Genomic DNA, 18,940 nt, shown 5'->3' with positions numbered 1-18,940 from the left:
AATGAATTGCACTCTTCTTTTTCTCTGGTAAAGTTTGTATAAACTTGATTCTTTGACTTAAAAAGTAGAATTTCCTTATGAGGCAACTTAAGCTTTGATTCTCCCTACCCTCACAGTTTTTAATACGTTCAATTTATCTGGCAGATATATAACATGGTTGAAAATGAAATGTGTTTTATCTTTACACAAAACAGTACATGATTCTGTGTACTTACACAGTGATGCCCCATCAGACATGCCCAAGTATTGGTCTCATTTCATCGCTGGAAAATTGGCAGTTTTGAGTAGAACGTTTAAGGAGGTTGCTTTAAACAATGTTGTGAGGGGGAAGTTTAGGGTCAATAGAGGTGGGCAGAATATCCAAGATTGGGCATTTTGTTTTTTAACTGCCTGGGGGAAATCTAGTTCCCACAAGCTTTCTGAAGAAGGCAGCCTCTCTTGACCTGGGAAGAAGAGTTCAGACATCCTGGTTGGCTGTAGGCTGAATCAGAGTATGGAGTTGAGTAGCAAAAATTGTAGACTCGGTCCAGAAGACTAAAAACATGTTTGGTGATCTTGGGGGGGACTAAAGCGTGAGCTGTAAACACCAAACTTTCCAACTCTGAGTGAAAAATTCTTTGCAAGATTAAAATGGAAGTCTAGATCTAGAGCCTGGCTTTTTTCCAGGGCTCAGAGAGAAAGCACTAAATACTAGCCCCTCTGGTAGTCAAAAGGGAAAGCTAGAATTGTAGACCAGGAGATCCATAGGCCATAGTGACCACACTCACACCACTCTTGAAGCCCTGTGCCAAAGTCATGGTCTAAAATGAAGTGGTAACTATAATACAGAGTTTTGTAAGTTCTACTTGATAACATTTAAATCACTGTTTTTCTATTTTGTCCTTTTCCTATGGAACTGTTCCCAGTCTGTTTCAGGGTGAAGGGCAGGGCAGAAATAATCAGAGAGAATGCTGAGGGCAGTAAGTGGGACAACAGCTGAGACTGGATCTAACTACCCACCCTCACTTATTCTATAGAAAGAGTTCCTTTCCTCTCCCTTTGCTGGACATAGGGCCTTGGGATAAAGGCCATGCAGAAGCAAAATGAAGAAACAGCACAGCACATTCCATTTTTCATGCTTAAACCTTTTCCAACAAAGAACAAGGAAGTTGAGAAGACTGTATGTAGGAAGAGAACAGCCTGGGCGAGACAGTTTACCTATGAGTTATACACCCCTTTCAGATTTATTTATTTTATGTTTTGCCTGCATGTATGTATGTGTATGAATCATGTACCTGCATGCCTGGTACCAAGGAAGTAAGAAGAAGGTATTGGATCTTGTAGAACTGGAGTTACTCTGATTGTTAGCCATTATGTGGGTGATGGGAATGGAGCCCAGGTCCTCTGCCAGAGCAATAAGTACTCTTAATGGCTCGGCCATCTTTCCAAACACATACACCAGCTCCTTTAAAAATGTTGGGACAGGTCTCACAAAGTTGCTAAGGAGACTAAAGTTTCCATCTCTTGCCTTAGCCTTTTGAGTGGCTGGACACGCAGGTGTGTGCTGTTATTAGCCTAGCTTAAGGGCTTTGTTGGGGGCATTTTGGAAATAGCTGCTCCTTGTTCTTACACACAGTGTTTAATTTATTCTCTTCTCGTGCCTGGCTCTAGACCTAACTGAATCGTATGGGAGAACTTTGTAATGTTATCCTCTCAATTCTTTTCTTTCTTTTTTGTTAGGTCTTTTAAGTCTTATGCTAAAATCCATAATATGTTGCTATAATTTTTTACTTTCGATGTCAGCTACATTGTAGAGCTATTCAGTGTAAAGGGAGACACTTTTTATTGACCTAAATTTTAGTGAGTTTTGTTAGTCTTTATTTTTGTTTATTGATTCTGTATTTTATCCTTTTGTGTAATGAGCCTCCTAGAGCATTTTAAAAGTCAATCTGCTACTAGTGAATCTTTCTGTTTTTGTTAATCTTGGTCTTTATTTCTTCCTTATTTTTTATTTTATTTTATGTTTTAAACATAATTTTTATTGATCCTTTTCCCAGTTCCTCTGTATCCATCATTCACCCCTGTAGTGGCCTCCTCACCAGAAAAATTTTAAAAGAAATAATAAAAATATAATAAAAATAAAAAAAAGTACAAATAAGAATATAGTTAAAAAACAAAAAAGCAAAAACACAGCAAGCAAACAAAAAACAAGAAAAACCACTTTGCTCCTTTATCTTTCCCTCCTCTCCATGACTTCTTCATTTGTTTTAGTGGCACTGCGAGCTGCTTCGTATCATGCAGTAGACTCTTGTCCAAACGGCTTCACTTGCCAATGTTCACTGCGTCGAGTATTGTCAGTCAAGTTCAAGGCCTCTGACTTCTGGTATACCGTCAATGCTGGACCCTCACCAAATCTCCTCTCAGATATCATACTATTGCCCCAAATCTTAGAGCTCCTGCGCCTATGGTTCCACAAGGCCGATCCCTTCATGTGCTCCAGCCCGTCATAGACGGGATAGATGTTGAGAGTTGTCAACTCAAAAAAACCCTCGGTGTGTGCCTGGGTGGTAGTTGAGTAGGTCATATTAGGCTGCTGGGACCACCTCCTCAGGTGAAGGGAGGAGCCAGCTATTCCAAGTGCAGGGGACTAGTTCTCCTATGAGGGTGAGAGCAGGATAAGCTCTCTCTGAGCCAGTGAGGGTCAGGACCAACTCAGCATAGCCATCATATTTCAACACATGGTTCAACCTATTATTCAACACATGGTTTGAATGGGTCCCTGTGGTAAGATGGCAATGGACATCAACACAGACCCCAGCTGCACCCGGACCACAGGCTCAGCCATGGTCAGCAACAGTAGCAGCTTGGTCCAGGTTGTCATCATTTGGGAGCTGGTTGGTGACCTAAAAGAAAAACCCTGGTAAACACTCACACACCTGCCCAAAGTGACTTGCTTTGGGTTGGAGAGGAGAAACTACAGGCCAGCCCTGTGCCTTGTAGCTCCAGGCTGTCAGGTGCCAACTGTGGTGAGCCAGTGTATGGTGTGGTATGGGAGAGAGAGGCAGAATGGCTCATTTCCTGTGGACAGACACAGATAAAATAGGAGAAGGCGGTGATGAAGGGGCTGAGGTGGGAGGCCTACTTGCTATCCAGGGTACATCCAGGCTGGGCTGCTGCCAAGGCCCTATTGCAGGTGGACAGTTTGTGCTGATGTCTGTGGCCCACGTTGCCACCAAAAGCCACAAGAATGCCCAGATTCTGGACTGCCACCTATGACCATGTTGGGATCTGAGGCATGTGTGCTGAGAGGGGATTTGTTGATCTGAGGTGCTGCCATGGGGGCCAGGCTCATTTCTGACTAGCTCTTTTACCTTAAATTAACCTGTTTGGGTGCTGGAGAGATAGCTCAGAGGTTAAGAACACTGGCTGCTCTTCCAGAGGTCCTGAGTTCAATTTCCAGTAACCACATGGTGGCTCACAACCACCCCTAATGACATCTGGTGCCTTCCTCTGGCCTGCAGGCTTATATGCAGGCAGAACACTGTTTCTATAATACATAAATCTTAAAAAAAATAGAAAAATGTTAACCTGTTTCTCTTTATCTACCTTTTGCCTTGGTCTTATTACATTTTCTGCATATCTTACTTTCACTGCTTCTCTACATCTGTCTGTCTGGTGGCTCTCTGACTTCTGGCCCCATTCATCTCTCTTGTTCTCTCCTTTCTCTCTCCTTTCTTTTTTAGTCTAGATTTCTCCTATTTATTCTTTCTGCCTCTACCCCTGCCTATCCTTTCTCTGCCTAGCTATTAACTATTCAGCTCTTTATTAGACTAATCAGGTACCTTAGGTAGGCAGAGTGAAACATATGCAACATATCTTTACATAGCTAAACACACATCCTTACATTGTTAAACAAATGTAGCATTAATAAAAGTAACACACTTTTACACAGTTAAAGTAGTATTCTGCAGCATAAACAAATGTAACACATCTTTACCTGGTTAAAATAATATTTCACATTTTTTCCTTTGTCTAAATGAAAAAGAAGGGTTTTTACCTTTACATAGTAAAGCTATATACAACAAGAACAATTATTAAGTAAGGATTATAGTCACAATATTCAGTCCATTTATATTTGGCAAATTCAGAGAAAATACTCCATTATTTATTGTATTTTGGTGATTCCAAAGTTTTGTACCTAATATACCTTCTATCATAACTAAGAAACATTATAACTGTCTAGTCTTGAACTCCAAAGACCCAGGAAGAATATAATATTATCTGAATAAACAGGAAGTGAAGTGCAAGCCACTTCCAAACTTATAGAAATGACAAACATTTGGCTGCCTGGACAATCACCCAAAGTTCCTCTGCAACATTGGGGCCTCCATCTTGGACCTACAGGCCTAGTTTCTATGAAGCAGGAATTTTGAAGGACTATCCCACCTTAACTTGGCAAAATTTGACAGTCTTTTTCCATTGTATCCTATTTGTCCAGTTTGCACAGCATATTGCCCACAGTTGAGACAAGGAGAGTTTTTTTTTGTTGTTGTTGTTGTTTTTTTTTTGCTCAAATGGCTAGCTTTGCCATAATGAAAGCAAACTCCATATGGAGTTTCTTTGATATTCATCATCTTCTCTGAAGTAAGTTGGTGATGCCAGGTGCAGTCGTGTCTCACTGTCATGAAAAGCTTTAGGTTATTAAACATTTTAAATGCCATATTCTGTAGGTCTTTGAAGTGTTTGAAGACTATCTATATACATGTTTAACCTTGAAAACATACCTAATAAGACTACAGGTTTGATTATTATAGATAACTAAGTTCTAACCTGCATTTCTTAGTTATACATTACATTTTAAATAAGCTGCCTAAGCACAATACCTTAAACAAAAGTAGAAACATACATTTAGCATAACAAAAATAACTTTAGATTTGTATCACTATACCAAAATCCATACTAATGTAAAATATTTGAGGTCAGTAGTTGGCTTTTTATCTTATATTCCTATATTCCTCTTAAACAATGACAAACATTCATAACCTACCAAATGACCATAAACCATCCACTCCACCTCTTGGGAATGTGGATGCTGTGTTCTCTGGACTGCTTCCTGATGTTTAAGGCATTTTCAGGGACCCTGAGAAAATTGAAACAATGGTCAAGTCCTGGGAAAATCAGTTGTAACATTTGTTGTCTAACCTCTGTGCAATGGGAAAGTACAAGGCCTCTTTGTAGTCCTAGTTAGAATAGTCTGTGAGGCTGGACCACCTCAGCCAGCAGCCTTGAAGCTGTTCTGGATGCAGAACTCTGAGGAAACTGTAACCGAGGCATTCTGAGAGGCTGGATCACCTACGCCACTTATTTTCATTGTACCTGGTCCTCTTGTACAGAGACTTTGAAAGATAACATACGTATCTGCATTAACAGAAGTATGGACTGTGTACAAGCCAGCCAAAGAATTTTTTTTTTTTATGTTTGAGCAGGTCCCCTGTCTTGTAGTTATTTCAGGTTTATTTCTTTATGTCTGTAGCCAAGATTTTCAGGGGGTCTTCCCCAATAAAATCTGATCACTGTTTTTTTTTTTAAATTTATTTATTTATTAAAGATTTCTGCCTCCTCCCCGCCACCTCCTCCCATTTCCCTCCCCCTCCCCCAAGCAAGTCCCCCTCCCTCAGCAACCCTAAGAGCAATCAGGGTTCCCTGACCTGTGGAAAGTCCAAGGACCACCCACCTCCATCCAGGTCTAGTAAGGTGAGCATCCCAAATTCCTAGGCTCCCCCAAAGCCAGTACGTGCAGTAGGATCAAAAACCCATTGCCATTGTTCTTGAGTTCTCAGTAGTCCTCATTGTCCGCTATGTTCAGCAAGTCCGGTTTTATCCCATGCTTTTTCAGACCCAGGCCAGCTGGCCTTGGTGAGTTCCCGATAGAACATCCCCATTGTCTCAGTGTGTGGGTGCACCCCTCGCTGTCCTGAGTTCCTTGCTTGTGCTCTCTCTCCATCTGCTCCTGATTTGGACCTTGAGATTTCAGTCCTGTGCTCCAATGTGGGTCTCTGTCTCTGTCTCCTTTCATCGCCTGATGAAGGTTAATATTCAGGATAGTGCCTATATGTTTTTCTTTGGGTTCACCTTCTTATTTAGTTTCTCTAGGATCGCGAATTATAGGCTTAATGTCCTTTATTTATGGCTAGAAACCAAATATGAGTGAGTACATCCCATGTTCCTCTTTTTGGGTCTGGCTTACCTCACTCAGGATAGTGTTTTCTATTTCCATCCATTTGTATGCAAACTTCAAGCTTCTGTAAAGCAAAGGGCACTGTCACTAAGACAAAAAGGCAACCCACTTACTGGGAGAAGATCTTCACCAACCCCGCAACTGACAAAGGTCTGATCTCCAAAATATATAGAGAACTCAAGAAACTAGATCGTAAAAGGCTAATCAATCCAATTAAAAAATGGGGCACTGAGCTGAACAGAGAATTCTCAACAGAAGAAGTTCAAATGGCCAAAAGACACTTAAGGTCATGCTCAGCTTCCTTAGTGATCAGGGAAATGCAAATCAAGACAATTTTAAGATACCATCTTACACCTGTCAGAATGGCTAAAATAAAAAACACCAATGATAGCCTTTGCTGGGGAGGATGTGGAGAAAGGGGTACCCTCATCCATTGCTGGTGGGAATGCAAACTTGTGCAACCACTCTGGAAAGCAGTGTGGCGGTTTCTCAGGAAATTCGGGATCAACCTACCCCTGGACCCAGCAATACCACTCTTGGGAATATACCCAAGAGAGGCCCTATTATACAACAAAAGTATATGCTCAACTATGTTCATAGCAGCATTTTTTGTAACAGCCAGAACCTAGAAACAACCTAGATGCCCTTCAATGGAAGAATGGATGAAGAAAGTATGGAATATATACATATCAGAGTACTACTCAGCAGTAAAAAACAAGGACTTCTTGAATTTTGCATACAAAATCTGATCACTGTTAACCTTGAATGAATTCACAGCCTTTCAAAAGCATAACCTCATTTCCAAAGCAATACATTTTTTGACTTCCATATTAAAGCTAAGGCATTCTTAAATTATCTATGCTGGTTTAATTCAGCAGTTCCTGTTATAGTACCATTTCTCTCTGTAGCTATTGTTAGCCCATCAGCAATCAGAAAAATTCAAAGACAACACTCTTAACATACAGGATCCAGACTCCCTGTGTATTTCCCATCTCTACATAGTTTATTCTTTTTTAAATTATATTTTACTTCTCTTTTTAAAGGCTTTATTATTAAACTTTTTTCTATGACTGTCTATATTCATTTTCTTTTCTTAAGACTACACACACTTTTAAACATGCTGTAACCTGTTTAGAGGTTTATTCCTTCTGAACCTGCTTTACAGTGTATCTCTAGCTTTTTTTGTCTGTTTGTGCAAAACAAACTGCTAAGGTTGCTTTGGTGACTGGCTCCACCCATTTCCCAGGTCTGCAAGAGCTAAGCCTAAAGTTCACGGGCCTAGTGGGACCAGAGCTGCATTCAACTCTCCAGCTATGGAATGCTGGTTCTGCAGGTCTCCCTACCCAGCCCACTGTTTCTACTGAAAGTACTGGCTTTTTTTTCTCTCCTTCTTTCCTCCTTTTCCCTCTCTGCTTTCTCGGGCCCTATGTGGAAATATAGGCCCTATTTGGGGTGCCAGAATATACCAGACTTTTTCTTCTGGGCCCCAACCAGCTCCCAAATCATGTTTCAGACTTACTGTTAATTTTGAATGCTCGGCTTAGATTAGGCTTGTTGCTGGTTTGCTCCTTTACCATAAATTATTCCATTTCTCTTTTGCCTTGGGCTTATTACCTTTTTTACTTCTGTATGTCTTACTTTCACTGCTTCTCTGTCTGACTGGCAGCTCCATGCCTATCCTTTTCTGCCTGGCTATTAGCTGTTCAACTCTTTATTTAGACCAATCAGGTGCGTTAGGCAGGCAAGGGAAAACAGATGCAACACATCTTTACATAGTTAAACACACGTCTTTACAAATGCAGCATAAACATTTACACAGTTAAAGTAATATTCTGCTGAATAAACAAATGTAACACATATTTGCCTAGTTAAAATAATATTTTACAAGTGTCCTTCCCTCCTTATTTTTAGTAGATTTTCTTTGGGCATAGAATTTAGGTTTATGCAGTTCTCCTTAGCACAGTACTTCTCAACCTATGGGTGGTGACCCCTTTGGGGGCTGAATGACCCTTTCACAGGAGTTGCATATCCAATATTTATGTTACAATTAATAACATTAGCAAAATTACAGTTATGAAGTAGCCATAAAATAATTTATGGTTGAGGGTCACCACAACATGAAGAACTATATTAGAGGACTGCAGAAAGTGTTAGGGAAGTTTAGAACCACTGATTTAGTACTGTAAGGATAGCACTGAATCATCTTATGAAGGCTGGATTATGATGAGAAAGCTGCTTTAGTCTTTATCTTCCTGCATATGGTGTTTTTCCCTTTAGCTACCATTCGGATTTTGCTATTAATGTTTCGTTTTGTATGAAGAATTTGAATTGCTTTACTCTCTCTTAGGGGTAGTGTAGGATTTCTTTATCTTGCTTGATGCCTTCTGAATCTCAGATGTATCTTTAACCACTTTGAAAACTTCCTAATTACTATTTTATTCTGCCTTTGCTTCTTTCTCTCTGGTATTTCATTCCTACACAGATTATACTATCTAGTATTGGTTCTCTTGTACTAATTATTTTTTTTATCCCACCTAAAAATAAGATTTTTTTTCAAGAGTAGTTTAAAGAGTACTTTCATGCAAAGATGAGGGGAAAGTACAAGGATTTCTCATATATCCCCTGACCCTAACCTTCTCCCTTACTGCTGTCTTCCATGGTGGTTTATTTGTTACAGTTGATGAGTTTACATTGTCAGATAGTCATATAATAAGCAGTTTACAGTGTGACTCAAACTGTGTGGTACATTCTGTGGGTTTGGAAAAATGAATAATGACATTTACTCCCCATTATAATATTATGTATAGCAATGCCCCTGATATTCTGATGTTCTAGTTACAGTGGTTTTTTTTGTTTTGTTTTTTGTAGACAGAGTTTCTCTGTAGCTTTGGAGCCTGTCCTGGAATTAGCTAGCTCTTGTAGATCAGGCTGGCCTCGAATTCACAGAGATCCACCTGCCTCTGCCTCCCTAGTGCTGGGATTAAAGGCGTGCGCCACTTAGTTATAATCTTACATATAGCGATGCCCCTGCTGTTCTAGCTAGTTTTCTGTTGCTTTGATAAAGAACGTGATGACTAAGAGCAACTTGAGGAGGAAAGAGCTTGTTTTAGTATACAGTTTTAGGACACCTAAAGGGAATCCAGGGCAAAAACTCAAGACCGAACTGAAGTAGAAGTTCATGGAGGAACACTCTTTACTGACTTGCTTTTCATGGCTTGCTTAGCCTGCTTTCTTCTGTCACCTGCTAACACTTGCCTAGGGGTGACACCACCCATAGAGGCCGGTTCCTTCTTCACCAATTGGCAACCAGGAAAATGCCCTACAGACTTGCCAAAGGGTATCCTGATAGAGGTATCGGTGTGAGGAAGAACACAGGACTGTTTGAAGACTTTGAGTTCAGATCCCCCCCCCCAGGTTATTATTATTTATCTGGAAGTAATATTTTCTGTGCATTTGATGTGATTGGTTTAGTTTTCGTCTCAGTAGCAATGAGAGCCAGAATTAATTTGAGACAACATATGAAAAGGAAGTTTCAGCCTTGACTCTTCTGTAGTAGGCTCTCAGCAGAAGAGTTGAAGCAAAGAGAGGGTTTCCTTTAGTTAATGCTTGTGGAAATTTTAGTCCATCTCAGCACGAAGGGCATGGCGAACTAGAGAAGGAGGCTGTGGAAAGGAGTGCAGGACTGAGCCAGGGCAAAGTAGGGCAGCCAAGTACATGTGCCCTGTGACCAACTTCCTCCATCCAGGCCTGACTTTTGCCCTTCACCACTAGTGTGTCAGCATATGAAGGCCCTTCATCAGGTCAGGCTATTACTATGTAGTTGTTCCTGGAAGCACTTCACAGCTGTGCACAGGGCGTGCGTGTGTTTCATTTTCTCAGTGTGCCTTAGTAGAATCAGCTTGGTAACGCTGACTAGCAATTTGTGGTAATATTGACTAGCCATTTGTGAGGGTAGTGAAGAATTTTACTTAGTTTTAACTAAATAACAAATGAATTGTTAAGAAACTCTCCACTCAAGGGTGGACATGCTTTTTTTTTCCCGACTTTTTCCTTCAGTAGAACTGCGTTAGTGTATTTGTAATCATTTGATTTTGAAGGTATGACCATACCCTTTTTGTGACTCAAGCAGTAAATCTGAGATGTGCTAAAAACAAATGCATTTTAGAAAAATAGTTTGAATTTGGTATTACCTGATGCTGGATAAATAGGAAGTAGGTTCCTTTCATCCAAACCAGAATTGCCGATAATTTATAATGTAGCAAAGTGCTTTTGTTGTGTTAGAAGTATAGCTAGAATAAGGAATGTTTTACCTGTACCCCATATTCTGGTGTGGGAAGACATATGAAGAATACATGTTGTCCTGTGTTGCTTTTTCCCACTGATTTGTTACTATCATAAATGTGAAGCATTATTCTTCTCAGAAAAATGCCATTTCTATTAAATATTCACACGTTAAAAACTTTTGATGATTTATATTATGTTTATTTGATACAGATATATGGCTTTTCTTTAACAAGGTAGTCTCTCCATTTATTCACGATACCAAAGTACCTTTCTAGCTAGAAAGTATAATATATATGGGCAATGGTACCTGGTATCCGTCAGATAAAATAGAGAAATTGTTAGATGGAGTTTAATACACACTCACAGACACTAAAAACAAAAGAAATAACAGCAATAAAATCTGTCTTTGCCAAAATATAAATATACTAGGTCAGTTCTCAGGGCTGTTTTCCAGGACAAATGAATAGCTTTTAAACCTAAAGCACTGTTAAGTAAAGTCATAAATAAAGAAAAAGAAATGTAAGCATTAATGGTTTCTGGTTTAAATATCAAGTTATTTTGGAAAAAGTGATCTTGCTCCAAAAATTGCTACAATTTCTATTGAAAATTTGACTTTGTTGTTGCCTACCAACGTCCTGGTAATTGGGCAGACTATTCTACAAGCTTTGCCGACTGTGCTAGTTCACCTTTGCTGCTGTGGTAGACACCACAGCCAAAAGCACCTTGATGAGGAGAGGTTTATTTTACTTCCTGCTCATCAGGAGGGGAAGTCAGAGCAGGAACTCAGGGCAGGATCTGAAGCAGAGTCTGTGGAGGGTCACTGACTTGCTCCTTCTAGGTTACTCAGCTACCTTCCTTATATGTTTCAGGCCCCCTTGCCCAGGGGTGGCATTGCCCTGCATGGGCGAGATCCTTCTACGCCAATCATTAATTAAGAAAATGCCCCACAGACTTGCCTACAAGACAGTCTGATGTAGGTTTTTTTTTTCTGAGGGTTCCTCTTCATAGAAGATCTTAACTATCATTAAGTTGACCCCCCCCCCCCAAAAAAAAAGTAGTACACTGATATAATATCTTTAAATATATTCTTTATTATTTTCCTTTTCATTGTGTTAGGTCATTATGCGTCTGTACACAGTCTTGGATGCTTGGAAGTTTAGTGGTAGTACCAGTGTATAGTTGATTATGTTCCTGCTTATGGATTTGATGGCTGAGAAGACTGAGTTTGTAGCTATTTGTAGCAGGGAGAAATTTACAGGTAAAATTTATCAGAGGAGAGTGATTTAGAGGAAAAGTTCCAGATGCTGTACTCGATTGGCTGACTCCTAAAAGTATGCCTGTGTGGAACACACATCAAACTTCCTAGATGTTGCTCTTGATCTTAAACATGCCTGCTCCAGCTCCTGTCTGCTATAAGGAAAGATGGTTGGATTTTGAGTTTAGTTACATGCTTCAGAAAGCATTCCTCAGAGGATAGAACTGTATTGAAAGTCTCAATGCAGTTTACAGTGACCAGGCTTCAGTTCCGATCACTAATGCCTGAGGAAACAACGGAAAATGTTTCCTCTCCTCCCCTCCCCTCCCCTCCCCTCCCCTCCCCTCCCCTCCCCTCCCCTCCCCTCCCTTCCCCCTCCCCTCCCGTTCCCCTCCCCTCCCCTTCCCCTTCCCCTCCTGTCTCTGTCTCTCTCGGTTTTATAGTATTTTTTTTTTATGGCTTTGCTCAGTGACATCAAAAAATATTCTTGAAATTATTGTATAGATGAAAATCTTAGTAAAAATTAGGTCAGATAAAGAACAACTTTGAAAAGTCTAGAAATGAAGTATATGGTAACTAATTTTTTTTTTTACTGTTTACACCTGTCATTGAAAATAACATCACTAGACTTGAAGATAGAGCAAATTAAATTATTTAGCATAAAGAAAAATAATAAAATTGGAAAGGAGAAAAAAGGGCAAGTGCTAATGTTAAAAGGTCCGATGTATATGTGCTTTGAATGGTGGTTGTTAAAAAACAACAGCCATATTGTTTTGTTTTGGTGGCAGACCTGAAATTGAAAACATGTTTTCTTCATGTGTATCTTAGTTAGGGTTTATGTTGCTGTGATACAACAGTATGACTAAAAGCAACTTGGGGAGGAAAGGATTTATTTCAGCTTACAGTTAGTTGTCTATCAGGAAGGGAAATCAGGGCAGGAACTCAGAAGCAGAAATTGAAGGAGAGGCCATAGAGGAAGAGTGCTTCCTTACTGGTTTGCTCTCTGTGTCTTGCTCAGCTACCCTCTTGTACGTCACAGAACCACCCATAGTAGGCTGGGCCCTCTCACCTTAGTCATTAATCAAGGAACCCACAACAGTCTTGCTTATAGGCTAATCGGATGGAGACATTTTCTCAAGGCTCCCACTTCCCAAATGACCCAACTGTGTCAAGCTGACAGAAACCTTAACTAGGGCATCATGACTAAGTTCACTTAGTCATCTAGCTAGACACCAGATATAGAAAGAAAAATTTGGAAGCCCTGAGTGAAAAATGACACTATGGAAAACTATAAATAATTGAAACCCATGAGATTATTTTTCATCTAATACTTTAAAATGATGCATTTACTTCAAACAAACAATAAAACCAATCCAGAATATTTTATTGCAGTATTTAGCTGTAATGCATATCAGTTATGAAATAAGATAGAGTGATTGAGAAAATGACCTACATAATTGGAAGCTTTTACATTTTATAGGAACTTGTGCAATATAACTGATAGTCTGAAAAGTTAAGGATTTTACCCTAAGAAAATTTAAAAATAATCAAGAGATGTGTGCCTCTAAATGATTGTCAGAAAAAAAAATCATTTAAGTGAAAAAAGAAAAAAAGGCAATCAGGAAGGCCTAGAGGGACCCCTCAAAAGTCTGGAGGTGATAGACAGAAAACAAAAAGAGTAGGGTGTATAGCTCAGCTGTAGAGCATGTGCTTGGCATGTTTGACATCCTGGGTTGCATGTTCATCATCAGGGACAAAAGCAGGAGTTCACTGTTCACTGTCTGTAAGCCATAATTTGTACAGAGAGCTTGAACATAAATGGATGGGAGAAGGTACAGGGTACAAATAGCAAACCTAAAATGCACGCTTAATTAAGAAAGTAGATTTCACAATAAAAATTCCCCCGAGATGAAGGATACTTTGTGACAAAGGATACTACATTAGGAAGATATAACAATCCCAACATTAAAGCAATAACTTATTCTATTTTGGGCACCTCATAACAAAGCTACAAATGCACAAAACAAAAGTGGGTAGAATTCATTTTTCTTTTGAATTATTAAAGTAAAAAGGCAATTCCAAAAGAACTGTTGGATCCTTCAGTGTTTTTTTTTTTTTTTTGCAAAATTGATAGGACAGAGAGACAGAAAATTAGTAATGATGTCCAAGTCCTTAGCGACAGTAACAACTCTGTTAAGTGAATTGATGTTTATAGAACACTCAGCAACTACAGAATACGTAGTCTTTTCTAGTACGCGGGATGTTTATATCCTGGACAACAAGGCAAGTTTTAATCAAACTATAAAAAAAGTTAAAAGAGCTCTTGGTACATGGTGGCTCACTATAATCCCAGTACTTCTGGAGGCTGAACTGCAAAGTTCAACCTCTTGAACTAATAAACACATCAAATAAAGAATTGCAAAGGAAATTGAAAGCTTTATAAAGTTGGCTCTTGGAAAGTACCAATAAAATTGAATATATACATATATGTATATATGTGTATGTATGTATATATTTATATATATATATATATATTAAAAGCTTTTGTATATATAAGAAGGAAGTAATAGAAGATGGCTTACCAAATCTGGAATGAATGCTATTTTCATGATTAAGCTATCATCCCAGACATTATAGAGGTCCTTGGGCTCAAGGGGAAAGCAGGATTATTAAGCAATTAGGATTGTCTGTTTAATAAAGAGAAGTATAAAGTATACCTGTTTTTTCACCAAGAAAGTTGGGAATGGGGGTGGTCAATAGCCTGGTGATCTGTACTATCTGTAAGCAGGATAAGAAATGACTAATAGTCTAAGTGATCTTTGCATTATCTGTATAACCAGGGGCTCCCGTAAGCTCCCCCAACCAGGACCATAGATGGCTAATAGCGCAGATGACCAGATTCTCCCCAGGGCCTTAAGATAATGCATGTAGCCTATCTCTAGAACCCATCTTCTTGGAAGAAGCTGCATGTACTTTGAGAAGTATGCCTCCTTGTGCAGAGGGGATTGTATTACACTAGGAAGCTTTTTTCCAAATTGTACTGTACTTAAATATGCTTGCAATAAACTGCCTGTTGTCAAACTCTGGAAGTGTGAACCAACACCAGCTAACTAGCCATGTTGAACTGGATTCCTTCTTGTCTCAGCGATTATTATTCTGCTGCCCTAGTGTTTACAGAGACTCCCACAAGACATTAAAAACATAATAGTAGAATGTGCCAAATATTATTTTGTAAACAAAGATTTAAGGTAAAATGGAAAAGTTCTCTGAAAAGGATCTGTTAAAATTGATTCTTGAAAAAGCAAAAACCATGAATAATCTTGTATATAACATTAGTATTAATTCCAAGGTAAATTGTTTGATTGATTAGTCTTACCAGATATGGAAGGCAAGAAAATTCAGTCTAATACAGTTCTTTTTAAATGAATAGTTTAGAAGTTACTTACTTACTAGCTTTCTATTTTTCTGCCTTAGGCTGTAAATGGTGAGGAGTGGTGCTAGCCCCTGGGGTCCTTTCAGGCCCTCATAGAAGTGTTTGTCCAGGTGGAGGTGGAGTATACTGGCCTGGTTCTCAAGCAGTATTTCTCTCTTGGGCTTTCTGCTTCTCCTCCTTTATTTTTAGTTAGTGTTCATTAATTGCACAAAATAGTGGCTTTCGTTGTGCCGTTTTTGACATGTGTGTAATATGCTTCTATCACACGAATACTTACCTTGCATCTTTTTGCCCTCATCTTTAGTAGTTTCCTGCCCACCTTCCCAGTAGTAGCTCCCTTCCTTTTCTCAGATAGTCTACTTTCATGGCTTTGGTTTGAATCTGAATTCCACATGTAAATGAAAACAGACTAGATTTGTTTTTCTGAGTCTGAGTTAGTTTGCTTAACATGAAGATGATTCCTTCCATTTCCCTGAAAATGACATAATTTTTGTTCCTTTTCTACATGTATGTATATAAAAAACTTAATTATGCATATTGATCCAATTATCTGTTGATGTGCAGCACCTTGGCAGTTTACATAATTTGACCATTGTCCTTCAGAAGTCCTGAAGTGAGTGTTAATGATTGACTGAGGTCCTGTAAACTCTGCACTCCACAGGGAGTGCCTTCCCATTCTTCTGAGGCCATAGAGACACTGATGTCAAAGCCAAAACAACAAAGCAAAAAGAACATTACAGATTTGTAGACTCTGTGAGCATATAAGAAAAAATACTGAACAAAAAATTAGTAAAGCTCAGCCAAGCTGTTGTTGTTAAGAATATGGAAAAAAGTCCCACGTATAAGTTTATACCCAGAAAACAAAGATGATTTAAGATCAAAACAGTTGATATAATTTGCCATGTTAATTAACAAAGTAAAGAAGAAAAATAATGAACTATTTGTATAATTCAGCAAAACAAATATTATTTTGATGGGAAATATTATTAGAAATAGTGCAGTCATATTATGTTTCACATTTTACTAGCATTGCAGTTTTAACACAAAATAAAGATTATATTATATTGTATATTTTTCTTCTTTAGATGCCTTCAAGTTTTTGAGATGTCCAGTTATATTGTCTTCAAATTTTACTTTTTAAATTTTGCTTCCTAATATTACATAACCAGAAACACACATGTTCTGCCTCCCCAAAATAACTAAATGAGATAGAAACATATTTACAGCAACTCAGGGGCATCTATCCAAACTATGTTACAGCTTTCTGTTGCTGTTGTTGTTAAATATCTGAAATAAGCTTGCATGCTGATGAAGATTTCATAGCCTCGTTGTCTCCTCTTAGATTTTGTTTCTCTGTTTTTTTGTGTGTGTATGCACATGTGTGTGTGTGCACATGTGTGTGGGTGTACATGTGTGAGGACATGTGGAAGCCTGAATTTTCTTGTGTGCTCGTGTGTGTGTTTAGGAGGTACACATCTGTGCAGGTACATATGTGGCCTAGGGTTAAGGGCGGGAAGTCATTCCTGGATTGCTTGTCTACCTTAAAGAAGCAGGGGTTTTCAGTCAAACCCAGAGCTCTCCGATATGGCTTGTTAGACAGCTCGCTCTGGGGATTCCCTGTCTTCAGCTTCAGTTTCTAGATTTAAGATGGACTGCCCTGTCCACTCAGCACTGTGAGTTTTTGGAGGTTTGAACACTAACCTTGATTTCTTCATGTCACATGCTTTAGCTGCTGATCCATCTTCCCAGCCCTCTCTTAGATTTCTTTTGGGGGGGGGGAGCAGGTAAAAATACAAATGACATGAACCCCCAAACTATGTCCTTTCTTTCCAATGATGTGGATTGAGGATTTTGCTTACTGGCAAACCTTCCTTAGTATCTACTTTGCAGATATCCAGTCTAGATACTGTACAGGAAGAGTGACATGTAGCCCTTACTGCAAGGCTTCCATGTCACTTGTACATTGTTGTCAGAGATGGCAACAAGCAGTATTTACCTATAACTTATAATTTGATTATTCATGTTTTTATCTCAGATATTCAAGACTAAAGCAGTGCAGTTGGCTGAGAAGCTCCTTCCTGCCTTTAATACACCTACTGGCATTCCCTGGGCAATGGTCAATCTGAAAAGGTAAACTCTACTTTATTTGATTATGTATGCTCCAAATTAATTAACTGAACTTTGATATTTTTATTCATGGATATCTTCAGTTATCTACTTCCACTATGTTTTTCAAGGTTTATTTTTCTCTGTATATGTAGTTGAAAATCAAAACCTTTTTTTATTTTTAACCTGTGTCCTTTTCTTTGAGACAGGTCATTCCAGTTTTGAATATTCGTCTCCAGTTCTGTTTAGTACTGTATTCAAAGTATTTTTCTCCCCTTTTCTTCTTACATGCTGCATACCATTCTTCTAAGGCAAGATAGAAAGTAGCCTAGAAATCAGGACTGTCTGTTGTTGACGCCATACTAAGGACAATGATAAGAGCTTCCAGTATAGTGTCTAGGCTCAAGGCTGAGCACGAATCCTTAAAATAATCACCCATTTTACTTGGAAATGGATAAAATGCTTTCTCTGTATTACTTTATGTAAGTCATACAAAAGTTTGGATGATGATGTCAATTTTTTGAATTTGTATTTGCATCCTTTATGCTGACTGAAATATTGCTGTTTAGGTTTTCTCCAGGTAGTATTTGTTATTCATCATAATGTCTACATTTCTAAACCACAGGAAAATGGGCCTGGTAGTTTTCTTGCACCCAGGTATCTTAGGACAAGTTGGGCACATTTCTCTTTCTGTAGGTGTGAGCATATGACACTCTAGATTGTAAGCCCTTGTTGTAACTAAGTTTGCAAATATTTTCTCCTGTCCCAAGAACTGGCCTTCATATGCTGGCTGTTGCCTTTGCTGTGTGCTAGTATTTTATGTAACTCCTGATAGTTCTCCTGTTTCTTTCCTTCTTATCCCCTAATTGCCTTTGAATTGATAGAGTACAGTTTGGAACTCAAGTTCATTTTTACTGTTTTTATTTACCTCACTATCTTTATTAAACAGCTGCTATAGGCATCCCACTTACACAACCGTCTTTTCAATGAGATTACACTTGGTATTGTACCGCTTAGTGTAAAAGACAGAAGCATTGCGGCCACACCTGTTCATTTCTCCCTCTTCCTATCAATTACCTGTGTTTTAAAATGAATTACACCTGATGCATTTTAATCGCAAAATAACAGTTAAAATATTTTTTAAACTGCCATATATATATTTCAGTGACAGTACGAGACATAGCAGTGGTCTCCAAATGTTAATATCTAGAACTTTTATTTAAAGTTTTCTTTTTTACATTTAAAAAATATTTGTGTGTTGGGCCAGGAGGTGGTGGCACACGCCTTTAATCCCAACACTTGGGATGCAGGGGCAGGTGAATCTCTGTGAGTTTGGGGCCAGCCTGGTCTACAAGAGCTAGTTCCAGGACAACTAGGACTGTTACACAGAGTAACCCTGTCTCAGAAAACAAAACAAAACAAAATTGTGTGTGCGTGTGTTGTGCATATATGCATGCATCTTCATGGGTGTTATGGAATACACATGGCGGTCAGAGGACGCTTAAGGGAATTTATTTTCTCTTTTTACCATGTGGGTTCTAGGAATCAAATTCAGTTGGTCAGGCTTGGTGGTGAAAGAAACCTTTACCCACTGAGCCATCTTCCCAGACTTCATTTCTTTTAATTGTAAACGTTTAAAAGATTT

At 38.9% G+C, this 18,940-nt stretch overlaps 1 protein-coding gene across 1 annotated transcript in view; it reads left to right on the top strand.

The window, feature by feature from the left end:
• Nucleotides 1–18,940, top strand: part of Man1a2 (mannosidase alpha class 1A member 2) — a 135,467-nt gene that overhangs the window by 30,399 nt on the left and 86,128 nt on the right. The window contains exon 6 of the mRNA XM_041638298.1: nt 17,225–17,319. Within this exon, the coding sequence (XP_041494232.1) occupies nt 17,225–17,319 (95 nt within the window). The remainder of the gene's footprint in view (nt 1–17,224; nt 17,320–18,940) is intronic.

This window comes from Microtus oregoni, unplaced genomic scaffold, assembly GCF_018167655.1.
Source record: "Microtus oregoni isolate MIOR12 unplaced genomic scaffold, Mior012 000054F_ref0000373, whole genome shotgun sequence".
Lineage (NCBI taxonomy): Eukaryota > Metazoa > Chordata > Mammalia > Rodentia > Cricetidae > Microtus > Microtus oregoni.
The sequence above is the reverse complement of the archived record's forward strand: the minus strand, read 5'-3'. Positions and strand labels throughout refer to the sequence as shown.